Source organism: Linepithema humile, chromosome 7 (genome assembly GCF_040581485.1).
Source record: "Linepithema humile isolate Giens D197 chromosome 7, Lhum_UNIL_v1.0, whole genome shotgun sequence".
NCBI classification, from domain to species: Eukaryota; Metazoa; Arthropoda; class Insecta; order Hymenoptera; family Formicidae; genus Linepithema; species Linepithema humile.
In genome coordinates, this window is record NC_090134.1 from 3,826,991 (window position 1) to 3,846,389 (window position 19,399).

The following is a 19,399-nucleotide window of genomic DNA, read 5'->3' on the forward strand; positions in this document are numbered from 1 at the left end:
ACTATCATCGTAAGATTTTAGTGGAAATATATAGCAGCGTTAAAATTCTATCATAATTGACTTTTTGTATTTCCAGCTTTCACCGATATTTGATGTCTATCTCTTTTGACTGTATTAAAAATAGCAAATGTCACAGGAAATACACAATTTAGCAGGTAATACACATTTCAAGATCCACATCTTTATATCTTCTTCGTCGGATTCCGTTATTGATCGATTCTTTTTTAAATTTTATAAGCGCGTACAGCGATCGTTTCTCGCAAAAGAGTGCGTGGGTTTGCTTCTATAGTCGCTACTACATCTGCGCTATACTACTGCCATTTACTCCTGAAGAATAATAAACTTGAAAAGGTTAAATGCCGCTTCTATGCGTGTACCAACATAAAGAGTCCACGATTAGAAGTTGAAGTATCTCATCGATCTACAAAAACTTTTCTTCGAAAGCAATCGGAAATTGGCACGCAATCGTGCAAAGGCTGGACAGGTGCGAGTATAAAATTATTAGCTATCTATATACCCTGATTACTTATGCATCATCGTCTATGGTAATAATCGTGCTTCGCAATTTTGTATCATTTTACTGATAACTCGATAGTGACATATATAGAATATTGTATCTCTCGCAATTTTTGCCGTCTCCATAATTTGTGAAAATTTTATGTATGAATAACGGGATTATTTTTTAATTAATTTTAAATTAACATTATAAAAATAAAAATTTAGATCAAAATCTAGATTTAACTTATTAACGAGAAGCATAGTTTATGTAAAATAAATTCCTAAAATCTTTTTAAATGCGGAGCGAAAAGAGAGTAATTCATATAAACGCATTAATATAGAATAATAAGATATCCGTAATGCGAAAAGATCCTCATAAATACAGAGTTTAATTATCGGCTATACGACCCAATTATTTATTCCTCATGAATTTTGATCAAAGCTAGTATTACGCGTTGCAGCCGAAATTAAACGCGTCATGCATGATTAACACGCCTGTATGTGCATCGAGTAACGAGAGTGTCACTCTGAAAAACAGAACGCTCGTACTTTTTTTCGCGATCGCGCACCAATTTAGCATATTTTCTTGACTCGGTTCCAACATGGCGCGTCGTTTTTAGAGTGATAATCGCGTTGGCGATCAATCAACTTTACTCGCGATGGAAAGAAGAACGCAAATAAAACAACTTCCGACGAAGTGGAATAAAGCGAATGGAGAATAAAAGAGATAAAAAAGCGCACAGCGCTGGTCGTATTTGTGCTTTCGAGACGCCAGCGCGACGACGAGCCGGCCGCATTTTAATCATAATCCTCTCTGCGTTTGGAATATGTAACATTTAACCTACCGATAAATGTGCCGATAATTACGAGAGTGTGTCTCAATACGCAAATATGAAAAAAATTTAATTAATTATACCCTCAGTCTTATCTCGTTGTATAATTTTCAATAAATTTAGCAGAAAAATTAATACTAAAAGTATATCCCTTAAATCGTGAAAGAATATTTTTCAATTACGCATGATTTCGAAATAAAATATAATCTAATCACGTGCACGACTTGATATAGGGCAGCCTAAAAATCTCACGCTATTTTTGTAAACATATGATGCAGCAGAAGAGGATCAATATCGCCAGGAATGGAGGCGTGCTTTTACGTTAATATGTTATACGTGCACTCAAACAGCAGAGGCGCGAGAAGAAATCGGCGCGATGAAAGGAAGAGAGAAAGAGAAGATATCGCCGACGGGAAGAAGGCGAGGAATTGAAGATAAGTCATCCCGATATGTATACGGAGAGCTTGGCCGATGCGCGACGGCCGCTTTGGCTTCGGCTTGTCGAACGGGTTGTAACTTGCCGCCCTGTTACTCACGCGCTCGCGCGAAATTAATCAACGGTAAAGTAGAGGTGTGCGTCCGACTCTAAACGCGCCGCGTACATCTGCATCGTTGCACGTGCTCTCTTCTCGCGGTTACATTCGTTTCGTTTTATTCCATCTCAATGTACCTGCTACGAGAGCAGCAGAGATGGTTATTCTAAAGAAAACTTTCGATGTTGTGTACTTTCGATATTTGCGTACGTACAACCAAAACGGTAAAAAAAAGCGAAAAATATCAATATTCTTAAATTCTTCAGTCAATCCTAACATTGACAATTCTTATATATACGGTCTACACAGAAAAAATATTTTTCCTCCCCGCGTTCAATATTGTATATAGATTTTGCATTTATAAATATAACTATTTAGAAAAAAATTTTTTTAAATAATCATGCAAGAGTAAGTTAAAAAATACAGAGATATGTCTTACTTTTTCACTTTTCTTTGCATAATTAGACGGAAATCGATTTGCAAATTAAGCAAAAGATAAATATTTGCGATCAAATTTCATACACGAACAAATTACCGGATATTTGCTTACAAAGAATTTGTTCACGGTGCGTTAAGAACTGACAAGTACGTCTTCTATAGTATTCTCCCATATACATGTACTTAGACAGACTGACTACCGCTGCGGCTGACTGACAAGTAGTAAGGCCGGATTGTTACTCATGCATTTGCGCGAAATTAATCAGAGGCAAAGTAGGCGTGCTAAACTAAAAGGTTTAAACCCGATCTTCTCTCGACTCGGAACTCGTGTCGCTCTTTTTGCAGTTCCACGCTACTTGGCCTTTGACTTCGTAGACTCGACTCTGGGAAATCTAGATTAGATGGTACCGCTAGATTAGCTTTACCTTCTGTTGTATCATGTAATATAAAATGTCAATAATATGCGAGTATATTCGCGATGGTGATAGTCATGTATATAATCGCATCGATTCTTTACATTTCTTTACGTATTAAGGAGACTATAAAAAGCCTACATCATACATTTCCGAAGGCGCCGATTTCCGATTTACAAAACGGTGTGTGTTTAATAATAATAAAAATAGTATGCCTGTCCGATTAACATATTCGTTAATATATTTAATTTAATTTTTACGAAGAATTTCTCTCTTTTAAGATTTTAAAGAAGCTTTTTTAAGAAATCTCTCTGATATGCGATTTCATAATACAATTATAATGTGTGTTATCTTATCTTTTCACCTCGCTTTCTATCACCTCTCAACCATCGCCGCTCATATCTTTTTCCCGCTTTGAATTAATCAAAGACAAGAGGCATACTTAGCGCCACAAATAGATATATCGCCGTAGCGACTGCTCCCGTTTTCTTTCAGTTTCATTTTCTCTCTTTCTCTCGCGAACAGGTAGTAAGTAGTAACGACCTTTCAGCAGCTGCTGTCGCGCGTAAAGCTTCCATCGAAGAAGTCTATAAGAACGAGTGCGGGGTGCATAAAACGCCCGTTCGAGATTAACGTCAAACGCCGCCTGTAAAACTTGCAGTGAGCTTTTTGTAGTTTGCTTGCAAAGCCTGGCACTTCGTAGTTACGTATCGTACTTTACGCGAAATAAAGATCGAGCGAGTTTGTCAAGGCTCCTTCAACTAACGAGTTATATAAGTTGTGACTTTGACTTCCGGTCGAAGATCGACACGGGTAGATTTATTGCGACGCAATGTTAATTACTGACGTATTCGTAACACAATTTTATCCCTTTTCTCCTCCCGGAATCTCTCGTAAAGTCGCTCCGGATTAAATACGCGGCCGTCCCGTGTCCGGTGGCTATCCTCCTGAAAGAAAGGAACTTCCCTTCCTCCTACCGGCAAATTAGCGTCGGTTAATGTAATTTCGTGTATGAAACAACGTGCGGACGTGAGCTAGCACTCTGCTAATGCTGGTTATATACAGAGCGGCGAGTTTAAAACATTTTCAGAGGCATAGTACATAGAATACTCATCACGCTTGCTTTTGTCTATAAATTCTTTCAACAACGTTATAAGATTTTCCATTAAAAACCAAGGCACTAATAATTTACGATCTATTTAAATTAATCTAAGAATTTTAGTCTCAAGAAGCTTCGTTAATTATACAATGCAAATGCTGACTGACAAACGAATAAGACGATTGAAATCGATCGAACAACACGTTTTAATATAACTTCCGCTTATAGACAGTATTAAGATATGATCAATCAATGTGGATAAACGTGTTATTACTTCGTTAAGAATGCGCGTAATTTCTGGATGTATGTCGCGACTCTTTTTTCTCTCTTTTTTTTTTCTCCATCTCTCCCCTTCTTCCCCTTTGGATCCCATTATAAAACGCATTATCGCAAAAATAGCTCTAATCGCGGGTAGGCGCGCTGTATCGGCGGACGCGCACGATATTATATATGCTTTAAAGAGCCGGCGAGATACGCGGGAGCGCGAGGCCCGCTTTATCCGTGCCGTACCGTGTAATAGCCTCGGACTTCCTGTTCGTGTAAAGAGCGACGTACAGCACGTATACGCGCGCGCGCGCGCACACATATACACGCGTGGTCGCTGCTCACCGTGGATAAAAGTGAATCGATAATGATACGCGGCCGACAAAAATGCCGCCACACCGGCATTGCCGCCCTCTCGGCACCCCTCCCCGTGGGAATGCACGCGGGCCACGTCGAACGTTCCGGCTGATAACCGTGTTACAATTTAACGCCGAGAGAACCGGTGCGCGGTGTCAGTTTCGTCGGCGCATAATAGCCCCGTGTGTCGATTTGTGCCAAACGCGCGAGGTTACGCCGTACATCGCCGTGATCCCAAATCGAACTCAATATGGTCGCGCAAAGCATGCAAAGGTGTTGTGGAAAGGTGTTGAAAGGCACCATAGATACGCAATAATGAGATAGGTGTCATTGCACTCCCTAAAAGCATTTCGCCCTTTTTCCTTTTAAGCAGCTGATTTGCCATAATTTATTAGACAGTAATTCACAAGGGAGAGTCAAAAAGTAACCTTAATATTTACAGTCTCTTTTTATTAAGGTTACTTTTTTTTATTCCCCCTCGTATATGCTTTGCAATCATCGATAATATGCTTAAAGTATATCTTTCATACCTTTATTTTATTTCTCTTATATGATTAATGTTCCTTGAGTGTAATGTAACACCTTTCAATTAAGAAAAGTCTGAAAAGTCTTCTAAATTTGCCACTATCTGTTATTGATATTGAACGAGAGGAAAAACTTGTTCATCGGATACTTCTACCGTGGATGGTTCATCCGGTTCATGATCATCAAGGGTGAAGCGTGTAAATTCGCTTTTACATACGCGCCCGCGCGTACGCAAGAAGAACGCAGCGCGCCGCCGCCGATCTTGCAACAAATCTATTTCCACGGCGCGCAAAAACAGAAGACACGCCGTGCCGGGTAATGAACTAATCTAGCGAGCTTCGCCGTAGACGTGGCGGAGGCCGGCCGACCGAGGGAGGGAAAAAGGACGAGAGACGGAGGACTTTTGCCGCGGCTTAATAACATGAGTTTTTCCCGACTACTGGCCGGAGTAAATGCTCGCGAGAGAACGGGAGATCGTGAGAGCGACGCGGAGAGCATATTCCTTAACCGCCGCCGTTCCGGTGATCCCGCGATCATTCGACAATTGAAGGGTTCTTGAAATAAAAATGGATTAAATCCATAAAAGATCCACGTTAATTTTTAAAAACTTTCTAAATTAATAAAAAATGCAGCTCAGCTGTTAATCATTTTTCTATTGAATTTTTCATTATTTGTTTCATTTGTCTTAAGATACTATCAGCCAAAAATTGTAATAAACGTTCTGATAAATTTATTATTTATTCCCTGAAATTTTAAACGTGTGACAATGGAAAATTCGAAGAATTTTCCCTTTTACAAAGCATATCTAAAATAAATCTTACAAATTATAAATTTACTCCAATTTTTTTGCCGATTTTTTGAATTATCGAAATTGAAAAATTTAATAATCTTTTATTAGAATTAATTGTATCAATAGCATTATATTTTATACTGACAGCCGATCAATTATTCCCCGTGAATAACGCGGTGATTGTCGCTCTGCGACTTGCGCTCACTTGTGTAGTGACCTATGTAATTTTCATTCAATTGCGGAGCGTAAATGCGCGCGGTGTTCATAGACATGTATAAACGAATCGATCAACATTTCTATTCGCGCACTTCTGAAGCACGATGCCGCAATTAAATACATAATAGAGTACGCTCCGCCGTCGCAGCCGCCGCGCCAACTAATTAGAGGTATTTCGTTGACTAATTCTCGGATATCACGACCGTATACATACAACATTTGCGAGCAGTGTTCCTTCTAGGCTCACCACAAGTTACATCGCGTAGAATAAGTTTAATAACCGCGCCGTCGTAGCTTCTCAGTCACCAGAGCACTGTTTGTCTGCCGGACTGTCATTATCTCGGCGGCGAACTAACTCTCGCCCTTGCCATAAGCGCGCGCGCGTCTCCTCTTCCTTTCTTTATCCTCGAGATAATGACGGTCGCGAGGGTGGTCAAGATGCGGCATAATGCGTGACTGCTGCGTGGCGCCGCTGCCGCACTCGGAATTGTGCGCAGCGGGAATTACGCACGGAAGAATCTCTCGGGACAAATCTAGATCCGCGACCGATTGGGCGCAATCTGCGACAACCACGATTTAGATTGCGTACCGTAATTTCCGTCGCGTGATGCTTCCGAGATACCTACTGCTGACTCACGCGGCAAAGTAACTAATCAAATCCGCATATTATATTAAATAAGATATAATATTTATAATTTCTAAGAAAATTATACTATGCAATGTATCTCGATGCAGAAAATTATACGCAAAATTTCTCTATGTTTAAATGAGTGTTTAATATTACAGAAATCCAGAAATTCTCGAAAAGCACACGACGGCCATCTCGACGTTATAAAATCTCGATTCCTTCTATATATTTGGCCTCGGTGGTGAACGCGGTTGATCGAGCATATATGTATATATATATATATATACCGGGGTGTACGTTTGCATGCGATTGCAGTCACGACACGCAAGAGAAAGAAACGCACGGCAAACCTGGTTACTTCCTATGTTATTCCTATGTTATTCAAGTATTGATATTTTGCTACAAATTGTAAGTATCGCTAATTCTTTCGTCTTGAATGTTAATTGATATATATAAACAAAGCATATAACAGATTAAAAATATTGTAAACAATATCGTATATTTTAACAATATGCTTCGAAATACCGAATATAAGCTATAAGATTATAAGATAATCAATTCATGAAAACATATGTTTCAATTACTTGGAATATTTTTATAATAGATACAATTTTAGATTTACTATTAGATTTAATGTAATCTCAAAGTTCAGTAATTAATTTTGCATTTTTCCAGTAATAACTGCAAAATTATTTTCTATTGATTATATAACTAATACGAAATGAGTACCGATAGCCAATTAAATTAAAACGTCACTCGCGTGCAGTTCACAGCAGGGCTAACAAGCACGAGGAACCGGATGGTTTCCGAATGAATGTCGTTCTTAATTTAAACGCGTCATTAAATAACGCCGCAATTAGCCGCGAGTATGATGCAAAAATGCCGTGTGCATTTGCTACATCACGTCGCGTCATGCGTTCGAGATGTGCGCACGAATGATAGCATTTTATAGCACGCGCTGGCTGAAAGTTTGCGCGTAAGAAGTGACTGTCGTAAAATCTCCCTTGAGATTCCCTTGAGCGGACCGTTCTAAGAGAAAAGCACGTAGCCGACCAGGCCAGTGCGTGTGTTTCTGGGGGACGTGTGCATTACACCTAAGCTCGGTACGTGTTTACACGATGGCGGTGCGGGTTTCTCGGCAACCGCGGCGAGCTTCGGTACCCGCATGACTCCGATCCCACGTAAATCAAGTCCTCGAGAGCCAGACGCTTTTTCCATGCCCGATCGTTAATACCATTTTTCTCCACGTTTATTTAAAAATAGATTGTTATTGCTATTATTATATCTGTTATCTATTATACGAATGTATTTTGCAATCTTGCTGAAAAATAAATTTTTATTAAAACCAAACACCGATTATATTCAAATATTGATTCTGTCGATGATCAAATAAGAAAACTTGAACGTTTTATAATTATTTATTGCAGACTATTTTCACGGTTATAGAATCCAAAAATAAGCAATATCCAAAAGTACTTCTCATCATGATTATTCATAAACTAAGAAAAGAAATAAGACAGTTTTAACGTGCTCAGAATTACTAAAATAACTAAAATCAGTAAGAACCGGATTGGTTTAACTTGTCGATTGCTTAGTATAATTTTCGAGACCGTGCGGCATGGCACGCAGAAAAGAGAAAGTGAACCATCTGCGAGGAAGTCATTAGTTCCTTAAATATAAAACCGTGGGCCGTAAGGTAAGAAGCATCAATTTGTACCCTTCTCGAGACGCATGAAATCCGACGGTTTATCTCGGAATAATCGCAGAGTTCGATGACATCGCGTGATTACTTCACGGTCGCCTGTTTTAATGACCACCGCTGCTCGGCCGCACAGTATCGCGACTCCTATACGTAAATGTACTCAGTAGTTTACTCTCCTAACTCGCTTATTCTCCCCCGATTCCGAAAGATTAAACGCCGTGCAAAAAAAATCCGTAAAAGACAGAATTACGTGATAACTGATTAGAGTTTAGATAAAAATAGAGAAAGCTTTAATGTGATTTATATTATTATATCACGAAATTAATGTACTGTTCAAGCGAAGAGAAAATATATAATTGTATAGGAAAGGACGTATTAATATTTTATTTAGCTTAAAAAAGTATGTTTTTATAGCGCTTCTCACATTTTTAAATATGTTTTATGTAAAAAAATACGATAAAATATAGTAAAGCATATATTATTAGTTCAACCGGAAGTATGTTAATAAAATATGTTACTGAAAAATTAAAAATGTTACTACACTATTTGTGCTAATTCTAGATGCCGACATCATTGTAGCATCTTTGATAGCGCTACATCGCACATGCCTGCGGGATATCTGTCCCAGGATAATTAAACTCATCTATCTATCTGTCTCTATACCATTTTTACATTGTCGTCAGAAAATTGAATGCCAAATTAAATCCGCGCTAATGGCTTCATAGACTGAGCGAGCGAGTGAGCAAAGCGATCGATCGCCATGCGAGAAACGCAAATCGGATCAAACTTAATCGACCGCTTAGCTCTAGTCTAGGTCTTCTCGACTCTAATATCTTCCGCCAATACGTCGGTCTCACCGACGGTTCATGCGACGGTTCATGCGACGGTTCCCCAAAATTTGGATACCGCGAGACGCTTTGTCGAGAAAACCGAGAACAGACTTCGCGCGGTGCTGCGTTCCGCGTTGCGCAATCGACACGAGCGCAAAGCTTGCGCAACGTTCTAATTGCGGGCCGCAGGCAAGAGAAGTATAGGAATCATGACATAATTAATACCTCACGCCGTGCCGCATGCCTGTAGATATACGTGTATGTTTGTATATTACGTGCATGTATACGATATGTTACGTTACACGCTTACGATAGCCGCCGCTTCAATTACGACAAATCACGCGCGCACGCTTTTATTTTCACCACGGATTCTAAATAAATCGCGCAAAACCGTTCTGCGCGGAAGGATCAAACGCGATCTTGCCGCCACTCTGTATTATAAAAGGAAGCTGGCGTGAGGGATTTCTGACGTTAACTTTCAGTCCTGCCATACGATTCGTGCGTGCGTGCGTGCGTGCGTGCAAGCGTGCATGCGTGCCTGCGTGCGTGAGCCGACCCGCTGTCACGCACATTACCAAAGGTAGGCGGGAGGAGGAGAATTAGCAAAGATTCTATCTCTGCCTGTGACCTCGCCGCCAAACTCGGAAGGCCTTGTGTCCATGGCAAAGTCAATTGTGTGCTTCACTATCAAATAATGCCAAAAACTTTCGCGATTAAAGCAATTCGTATGTAAAATGTAATCCTAACATTAAACCGAAAAAACGCTTTTTTTCCTTAAAAAAAAGAAAAAAACATTTTTCTATAAATTATTACATAATTTAATCTTTATATAATACAAAATTATATTATTGTTATATGAATAATTGAAATATTAATTTTTACGAGTTTTATACGCGATAAGATGCTTATTTCTTAACTCTCAAAGGCGATTATCTAGAATTATTTGTTTGCCATGAGTTTGCATTAATTGATAATTAATATATTATTTGAAATAGATATTTTTGCGCAATATGTTTTCTTGTTGCTTAAGTCTTTAATGATATAACATCTAATATCGAAGGACGACGATATGGCAAGTTAATCGGCAATGGCCAACGGCGAGTATAGTAGCGTCTAGCGAGATACTCGAAAATTGTACTATTAAACCTCGAAAAGTGCCTGCGGGTAAGATTCAAAATACCACGGCGGACGTTATATTCCGCGGATGCGCATTCCTGCAGCCTCCTGCAGCTGCTTCTCTCACGGTGCTCCCGTGGAAAACTCCGGAGCACAATTGTAGAATTCGCGTCTCTCCCCCTTTCGAATCGCGGGACGCGTCTACCGAAAACGGGATTAAATGCTAATCGCAGTTGCAACGGTAACAATGGCCCAGTCAGCTATTCTCAACTGTCTTGCCATTGTCTCGCGGGGTGTGTAAATGCGTATACGCAACTCATAAAACGAGCAACTCGCACTGCGTTCATATAAAAACAAACGGACAATCGATTTCCGTTTGAAAATTCTTTCCTAAATGAAGAACATATAAATAGCTAACAATAAGTGTATTAACAAATTCTAGTAATTTTTTTCAAAAACAGCTGTTTTGCAATAATACGGAATAAATCTTTCCTCCCCCCCCCCCCAAATTTGAATTTTGTCATAAATAGTTCAAAATTTTATTTTAATTGTCATAATTGGTATCCAAAGTTGCTTGCTCACGCTTTGAAGAAAAAAATATGTTTGATCAGTGTAGCTAAGAAGAACAAACCTATTATTATTTTATATAAAGCGCTACTAAGTATTATGTATGAGTGCAATCGATGGCCATCCACAATACTATAAGTCAAGCATATTATAAGTAGAGAAACGCGACTGATCAACGAGTAACTCGCGAAGAATCATGAATATCAGCGTCATCCTTCACGGAAATCGTCGAATTTAGCGTGACGATATTCATCGCTGTGAGCGACGAAATCATGCCGCTCGTAAAATACCATGGCGCACTTTAGCGGCTTTAATTTGAGGTACAATATATTCTTCGTTGCGGCTTACGCCTCGCGATGCATTATATGTGTATGTACGCGTGCATTTTCGTGCTCGTGTGTATAAGTGCGTGTGCGCGCATGCAACCACGTAAGGCCTTCTTGTTCCGTGACGAGCGACGTCGACAATGTCGCGTTTCCGACAAGCACGAGCAACATGCGTGCCTACGCAAGATTAGCGGAATGAGTCTGCACACACCACGGTAATGTCGTAATGCAGTCGCTTGGGCTTCAACGCTCCGACAACGGTCCGACTTCCCGAAGAATCGCGCAAGTCTTATTAGTCAAAGTTAATTATTATCTGCAGCGGCACGGCGGCGAGAAGCGAGACAAAAAAGGATTTTAAAAAATATAGACTGACGACTGCGACTTAGGTTGAAACATCGAAGAACGAATATTAAATTGCGTTTTAACACGTGAGTCGACAACGCGCGATTAAAAAACGGGTTAACGGAATAATTAATAATACTATAAGCAATATGATAACATAATCTGAAAAATATTCCAGTTGATTCTAAAATAATTTATTTAATACTCATGTACTCCTTTATTATGTGTGATAAACATAAAAAATATTAAAAGCTGCTCAACAGCTTTTCGTATTGTTTCTGTTATATCTTACGAAAATTACTAACAGAATTCTGTATTGTTTCTATTACATCTTACGAAAATTATTCGAAAATACAAATTTGTGAAGAGAAATGTACTTTGAAAGGACCGAGTTCAACTATAAGTTAAACAAAACATAATTTATATAAAACTTGATATCACAACAAGCATTAAAGAAGTAATTATGTGAATATATCTAACTTATTTTCAATTTGAAAGTTATTATATGGTAGAGATGTAGAAAGTTTTATACGTAGTTTAGAATGAATAAGTTTAAATCCTATACTTCTCCAACATGGAAATAAGCGAAGTGATTTGAAATAAATCCACTTGCGTTGTTACGTTTGCAATAATAGCGCATCACTCACTCGCTCACTCGTTCGTAAACGCTCGCGCGCAAAGTGCGTCTTCGCAGTTGCGAACGCAAACTTTTAGCTGGAACATTGCATAATTTTTTGTCGTTGCGTAAGAGCATCGAAGAACACCGGCAGTTACGTAATCGTATCGTTCGTCTCTTCTGGAAGTACGGCCGCCGCTGCGGATAAAACGCGTGGCATATGATTTTTATTGTGCTGTTTTTTTTAATTCCGCTTCGTACGTACGCGATGTCGATAGCATTACCGTGATTCACAGATACCGGCACGATATCTAAATTCGCGCGCGCGCACGAATGTAAATATATCATAAATATGCAAATGTATTTATGCATGCGTATCGGCCATGCAAATACACTTAATGCCTTTTGTTCGCGCGTTGATCTAATTTAAGCTGTAAAAACGAATTTATTTTCTTGCTTCTCCCGTATCTTTTTAGGAATAAATTGCATTATATTAATTTTGCTAATTCAAGATGTTCGATAATCGCGTGATAATGAAAACAATGCGCTGAATATATGCTGCAGCATCATACCGTAATCAAAGTTTAACAAAATATAATTAAATTAAGATGATTATTTATATAATTACTAAATAATTATTCGCCATAATGAATAAATAATTGAAATAATCAAACAATTTTTATAAATATCGTAATAAATTAAATTATATAAATGAATAATTATGGAAACATCATAAATTTACTCACCAGTCGATGCGCTGCCACTGTACATCTTGCTCCCTTTTCTCTCTCTCTCTCTCTCTCCGGTCAATGTTTTGCTCCTCACTGCTCCTGACTACTCCTTCACATCGGGCAATCACCCTCATGGATATATCATATGATATTCTTGATTTTATTCACTATGAATCAATTCCAACTTTACTCGCGCTTCGCAAAAAAAAGACGATCGCCCGTTGTTCAATTCGGCACTCCCGACATTCATTCGCATGTAAAATTCACTTTCGGATAAAAAATTTATTTTTGATGAAAAAACGCGAGAAACACAAAGTGGACGTAATTCGGGCACGACACCAAACAAACTGGATAGCTATTAACAAAATTCATGACGCATTATTATATACACATAACCTCACAATACGCGAATATCTTAATATTTCAAGCAAGCAATGTTACCTGCCTTGAATCCATCGCAGTAATTCCTTCATGGCCCTGTTGATGTTTGTCGATGTTGGAAATAGTATGGATGGCGCACGCAACGTTCATCGAACCTGTAAATAATGTAAAATACGTGTATCAGTAAAGAGTCCCGCAACGGAATGCGAAGTGATGAGCTCCAATTTCAAACGCCGACAAACGAGTTAAACGCGCGTGATTCCTTTGAGATAATCACTAAATTCGACACTGCTGATACTCGTTCGCACGCGGAATTTGTTTAAAATGGGCGAAAAATATACGAGAGCGCGGAGCGATCGCTATTTGTTCGCGGTATCGGAGCGGTTCGACGCAACCTTCTCTCTGATGAGAGAGACGCTAACCAAGTTCATAGTGTACCTAATTTCACGCTATTATGCAGCAATATTTCAAACAAGCGGCATCGCTTGTATTGATGATTCAATCAGCAAATTCTTCAAGAATTGCATCAATTCTTAATGTTACTGATGTTGAATAGCCTGGTAATGTTTGTCCGAAGTGAAAATAATACGAAATACGCACGAAAAATGTTTATTAGAAGAAGGTCGCACGACGAAATATCAAGCGATAAATGTACTAAATTCGATCATGCAGATATATTAATGGTTTGAAACAATTACCTATCGCCAAATTCGACACTGCCAAAACTCGTCCGCACACGGAATTTGCTCGGAGCAATAAAAAAGACACGCAGAGCTTTTGCGATTCAGCCACATCGGAGCGTTCGTTGCGAACTAAGTGATCTAGTAAAATCCGTGACGTCACATTCATGCGTCTAATTTCGTGTTATGCCGCAGCGAATATTTCAATATCAAGCAAATAGTATTACCTTTCTTGATGAATCCGTTGCGACAATGCCTCGTCAATGTTTTTGATATTGAATAGCACGATCAACGTTCGTCCGATGAGCGAATTGCGCAAAATACGTACGAGCAAAAGGAAACATGAAGAAAGCGCAATTCGGCGCTCGAGCACGCACTACGCAATACAACTGAGAGACTTAGGAAAATATAGGACCAATGTGGAGGGGGAACGATTTGCCGTCGCAATGAGAAGCGCGCCCTTCCTATACGCAGAAATTCTTTCGTGATAAAAACAAAAATATAACTCGAGTTATTTTGATCGCTTGTTTTCGTGAAGAAAACGATAGACATTAAAAATCATTTTCGAGCACAGTAAGAATGTTACGAATTAAAAAACAGAACATAAAAAATGAAAAAATATAACACATTGCAAAATTGTTTTCAACATTTAAATATAGATATACTATGCAAAAATAAATTAATCCATTAAATACTTTTAAACATATTAAAATTTGTATTAAATGCAGAATTATAGGGCTTGCTGCGTGTAGCATGTAAATTTTTACTTTAAAAAATTTTTTTAATCCACAGATTTTCGTATGACACGTGAATTATTATAAATTTAAGAACGATTCTTACAAAATTATCTGCTTCTTTGTGAAAACGAACAGTCGAAATCTCAAAACAATTGAATTTCGTTCTTGTTTACATCGCGAAGGCTCCCTACTTTCTTAGAAAGCGTGTTCCTGGAAAGCGCGCCTCGCATCCAGATGACATAGCATTCCCTCACTCCATCTATATTTCTATACCTACTTTTCTAAGCCTCTCAGTTGTATTACGTAGTAGGTCCGAGCGTTGATTGCGCCCTCTTCGTATCTCTTGCAATTTTTACTTGTCGCAAGTGAATATTATATATTACGGTTATTAACAATGCCAAATTGGACGACGGGCGATCGTCTCGAGGCTTTCCGTGTCCATGCGATCCGTGATTGAGTGTCCCAGTGCCGAATTTATCAAAATAGGTAATGCCGTATGTTGAAATATTTGCCGCGTAATAATATGAAATTAGATACTTGAACGTGACGTCACGGGTTTAGCTAACGGTCGGTCATTTTGTGTCGAGCGTCCCGATACCGTGGTCAAATGACGGTCACATCACATTCTCGTATGTCTACGCTCATAACGGACGAATTCCGCGTACGGACAAGTTTTGAAAGTATCGAATTTAGCGATAATCAATCATCACAAAGTATTAATATGCCTGCGCAATCGCGTTCAGCCTATTTTTCGCCATGGAAGCCCATTGTTACGAGTCGTCGCGAAACTCTTCCGATACGTATATTTCGTGTTACTCATTCATCCGACTAGATGTCATCAACAACACGAGGAGCAGCATCGAGGAACATCAATGGGAGCATTGAGGGATTACCACGGATTCATCGAGGGTGGTAATATCGCTTGCTTGAGATATTGAAATTCACCGTGTAATAGTGTGAAATCAGTTGCACGAACAGTACGCCATGAATGAGTTAATGGCCGACTAGATCGCGTCGAGCGCCTCAGTGCCGCGAGGGGGTCGCTCCGCTTTCTCGTGCTCTTTTCTTCTGTTCGGCAAATTCCATGTGCAAATAAATATCGAAAGTGTCTAGTATTGAGCCATCGTATCAAGACATTAATATACCAGCATGATCGCATTTATCTGTTTCTCGACGTTCGAAATCAAAGTTCACGCTTCGCGTTTCATCGCGGATCTCTTTTGATAAACATATTATTCGTGTTAATGAATATTGCACGTACTATCAACAAGAAATATCAAGAAGTGAGATGTATGAATTTAGTGAACAATTGGTCGAACACCTCGGTGCCGTGGTCGAATCAATTTTGCTTCGTTTTTTTTCGCATCTTTTTGTCCATTAACAATGAATTTTATTTACAAATATGTACAGAATTGGACGGACGATTATCTTTTTGCAATACGTGAGTAAAAAGTGACGAGTAAGAAAGATAAGTAGTGATTAAAAGTGCCATGTGATCCAAAAGAGTACCAAAATAATGCAGTAACAGAGAGCAGAAAAGGAACAGCAGCAACAAAAGATAGAAGGGAACAAGGTATACAGTGGCGAGGTATGCATCGACTGGTGAGTACCTAAATTTGTTTACTGCACGGATTTGATTGTTGATTTATTTACGACAATTTTGTACCATTACGAATTATTGGGTCGCAATAATTGTATTTTGTGACAGACGTTTCGTGGTGTTAATCACATAAATAACATTATTTTAACTTTCATTTATTTTGGAAAATCAAACCTGAAATACAATACAAATGTGTCTGCATAAACAAATGCAATGTAAAGTATAATATATTTTCGATATTTTTGGAATGATTTTTTAAAGTATTAATTTTAATTTATCTAAACTTTAGTTTTCAAATTGAAAAGAAATGAATGCCTCGCTATTATACTTAAACCCTTCAGAATTGATGACATTGTGCACACGCGATTCCTCCCTGTTAATCCTTTTTTTAGTCAAATTTGAACGCTGAATATTCCGTGTCGAGAGATGATAAGATCGGGATTTACAGAATCGTTGCAATCAGTAATTACACATACATTTCATAACACTGTTGCGCAACGTTGTACATGATGATCAGCGAACATCAAATTAAAATAGAGAAATCACGCTAACTTTTATAAAATATTTAAGGATACAAGCACATAATAAACATACAATTGAAGAATAATATCATCACAATACATTTAATCAGATAATATAGAAGCATTGAACAGAATAAATTTTCTGAAACAATTCTTTCAAATTTTGTTAAAATAATGTCCTAAAGAACAATTTTAATTATTATTACATTATTATTATATATATTATTACATTATAATATTACGATATTATATAGTAACATTATATACAATAATATAATGAAATATAATTGGATATTATGCCACATAACTCAAATGGAGGGAATTACTTAAATTTCTCAGGAGAATTTTCTAATTTAATCTTTAAGAAATCCATACCACCTCTTAAATTAAAAAATTTAAAACAAAAGTATACCTATATTATGCAGTTCTAGCGTCGAACATTAATAGATAATTTTCAATAATTTAATAACAATTAGCATTTTAACTTCTCCGTTTGTTCCATTCGTCTATCGGCATTTCCTTTACAATGTATTGCTACTTTATTCTTCACCTCTTCTTCTCCATTTATAGTTCGTCTTTCTTTTTCTCTGTTCGTAACGCCAGCGATGCGGCAGCGCGGCGCCGACAGATCGTCGAATAAATTTTTTATCGCTCTCGTCGACGAGCCAGCTCTCTAACCCTTTGTACCTCTTTCCCCTCACCTTCGCCCGTCTCTGCGGGGTCATTTTCGAATGCATTAAACGCACCCGCGGGATCGTCGGTATTACGGTCGACGCATCGAGATTCGTCGATTCTCTTCTTGGTGGTCGCTTTTCGACGTGTAACTGACATTTACATTGCCGCGAGTGTTGCACAGGATAACTACTTCACGTTCTCATTTTTATCGGGGGTAAACGCACCCTTTGCACTTTCCTCTTCTATAGCGAAAACGAATAATCGCATTTGTTCTCAACCATGTTACGTTACCATTGTACCGTTAATCGTACACCGTCAGCCAAAGAGCATGCACCACAAAAAGATATTAAAATACTGCAAGCTAATTAACTCTTGGATTAATTATTCAATAAACGCCTTGGGGATGCATGATTCGATAAACGCTGTCAGATATTCAGAACTCTAAAGATTTGTTTTTCATAATGCTTAGGTTTTATCATATTTTTATTATAACAAAATATTTATTGCTCTAAACAACATTTTTGTATTTTTTTTATTGTTAAAATAAAAGTTCTTGATGTATATAAATATACATATGATAGATTTTAAATTATAAATAATTTAAAAAACGTATGTGTGTGTATGTGTGGTAATTGAAACTTAGGAGATGCAAATAGATAAACAAGCAAATATATAAACTTTAGAATTTATTATTATTATTTTCGATAATGATTATCCCACTTCAGATTCACTTTTATTAAAATCAAATTTATCATCAAATAATAATGAATATATTGAAATAATAACAAAATTATTAGTTATTGTAGCGAGAGTTGCAAATCACCTTGCGTGTGTTTGCTCAGATAAGTACTTGAATATCGTCATCGATATGCTCCTAGATAATCAGTGAACTCGTGCATCAACAATTTTCCTAATTTTATCTGGGGTTGAGGTTCGCACGGTCTTCGGGCGCGATAATCTCTGAAAATTGGCGAGATGCAAGCCGGCATTTCCCCGTGGAAAAATCGAGCTCATCGACCCGCGCATATATAGTGTGTGCAGTAGTTACGCAATTTTCTTTCTTCTACGAATTTTCTTTTTAATCAACATTAACAATTGAGAATTTTATATTTATTTAACTATCATCGTAATTAGTTAAATAATAAGATTTTATTATTTATTTAGATGAAGACTTTGTGGAAAGTATTCGATGTTAGAAGCATACTTAAAATTTTTGATCTCAAAAGTTAAATTTGAAATCATATAAAGTATAAAATAATTTTTATAAAATTATCCTTTTCTATGTTATATTATAAAGATTATACATAACGTTTCAATAGTATGTTAATAGTAACCTTTCTTAAGTAAATACAGAAATATCGTTTCCCTTTCGCTATTTTCTTACGGTACATCCTTCTTCAAATTAACTTGTGTTGTCTGTACTCAGGGTAAGCACGCAATTTCTGAGACACCGTATATATACATAACGTACAAGCCGTCGATGTGTACGTACAACGGAGACCTGCCGAAGTCGTTCCGTAGGCAGATATTTACAGAGGCGAGCAAATAGTTTCCGATCTCCCTGTGCTTTTCTCGTGACTACTGTTTTCAGTTCGTGGTCGACTTCGATCGACCTTTGATCGATCGTGAATGCACGTTTAATCGAGCGTGCATGGAGTCACGCGAGAATGCACGCTCCCTCTCCCTCCCCCCCTCTCTCTACTTATCTGCGAGAATTTTTTACTCATTCTCTCGGTATACACATGCGGTAACGCATTGTGAAGGCAGACAGTGTAAGATATCTGTATACATACATATGTATAGAGAGAGAAAGCATCCAACTATATTATATACTATAAGTTTAAAATACACTTACTTCTCTTTTGTGATATAATTTTATGTTATTAATGAAAATATATAATATATAATATTTCTTTATTTAAAATACAAAAAAAACATACTTATACAATAATCGAATTGTCCTATTAAATTTGACTTTAAT

The 19,399-nt window shown here is 37.9% G+C and overlaps 1 protein-coding gene across 1 annotated transcript in view; it reads left to right on the forward strand.

Annotated features, from left to right (window-relative positions):
• The first annotated feature begins 15,209 nt into the window (after positions 1-15,209).
• The window catches only part of LOC137000978 (zinc finger protein 211-like), an 82,039-nt gene continuing 77,849 nt past the window's right edge, over positions 15,210-19,399 (forward strand). The window contains exon 1 of the mRNA XM_067358705.1: positions 15,210-16,224. Within this exon, the coding sequence (XP_067214806.1) occupies positions 16,213-16,224 (12 nt within the window). The 5' untranslated portion in view covers positions 15,210-16,212. The remainder of the gene's footprint in view (positions 16,225-19,399) is intronic.